This window comes from Sinocyclocheilus rhinocerous, unplaced genomic scaffold, assembly GCF_001515625.1.
Source record: "Sinocyclocheilus rhinocerous isolate Xijiao unplaced genomic scaffold, SAMN03320098_v1.1 C36284598, whole genome shotgun sequence".
Lineage (NCBI taxonomy): Eukaryota > Metazoa > Chordata > Actinopteri > Cypriniformes > Cyprinidae > Sinocyclocheilus > Sinocyclocheilus rhinocerous.
This window is the reverse complement of record NW_015777804.1, coordinates 1-972: the sequence shown is the minus strand read 5'-3', so window position 1 is coordinate 972 and position 972 is coordinate 1. Positions and strand designations below refer to the sequence as shown.

Here is a 972-nt window from a genome sequence, read left to right as displayed (position 1 = left end):
TTTTTTTTTACTCAGTGTTGCTGAATTTCTTGTACATCTCTCAAGGCTTTTACAATGATCCACTGTACACCAATGATGGAAGGAAGTTTCTATTGATGAGGTAAGCAACTGTTGAACAAAGGTTTAACAAAACTCATTTGCTTTACACCTTCAGTAAAAAAATTCACAAACAATCTTTTACTTATACAAATCAGTGTGCTTGCATTAGATAAAATTTTAAGCACTGAACTTTGAATCAGTATAATTTGAATTACCACTGCGCCTTGTTACTTTGAGGGAGATAATTGTGCATCTTGTATTGTAGGTCACTGTTCGAGCTTGTCTTGGCCAATGAATATCTGGAGCTCACAGATCCAAAGTTGCTTGGATGGTTCCTATGTTTAACAGCAGAGGACAGAACCTTAATTAAAAGTAAGGGCATATAAATTATAAAATGACCTTCAATTATTGAAAACGTATGAGCAGTAAGTAAAATGCGGGTCTAGAGGGAAATTGTGCTTTCTCATCCACAGAAGAGGGAGGGCTTCTGCCATTTTTACAGAAACACCCGGCACTTCAAGTAGACAGACAGTATGTTTATGTGAAATGTGAGTTCAGTTGGTAAAACATTACTAAGACTGGATGTTTATTTGTCAGCAAGCATTCTGTATACTGTGTAAAATATATATTTTATAATTTAGCAAAAACCAGAGGAAACTGCATTTCCCCTCCAACAACTATGTCATCAAATAAGTAAGTTTTTAATTTTTTTAAATTATATTTTAATTTTTTGTTATTTTTGTTACCGTTCAGTTTTATCATCATGCTTTATTAATGATACATTTTATAAATGGTGCTATGAATGAAATATTGAAGTCGGCATGAAATGAATGATAATTTCTGTTGGCCTGGTAATCTTTAAACAAAATGTCATCCATAAGCGGAGCGTGTGTAAGGCTGGGGAAGCCTTCCCCTGGCCACGGGGACTTGGGG

The 972-nt window shown here is 34.9% G+C and overlaps 1 protein-coding gene across 1 annotated transcript; it reads left to right on the top strand.

The window, feature by feature from the left end:
• Positions 1 to 20: 20 nt before the first annotated feature.
• Positions 21 to 732, top strand: LOC107735772 (RNA-binding protein 44-like; the record flags this gene model as incomplete). The annotated part of the gene is made up of 4 exons (XM_016547358.1): positions 21 to 100; positions 305 to 411; positions 513 to 587; positions 681 to 732. Coding segments are annotated over exons 1-4 (239 nt in total), but the record flags the coding sequence as incomplete, so codon positions are not given.
• Between the last annotated feature and the right edge of the window lie 240 nt (positions 733 to 972).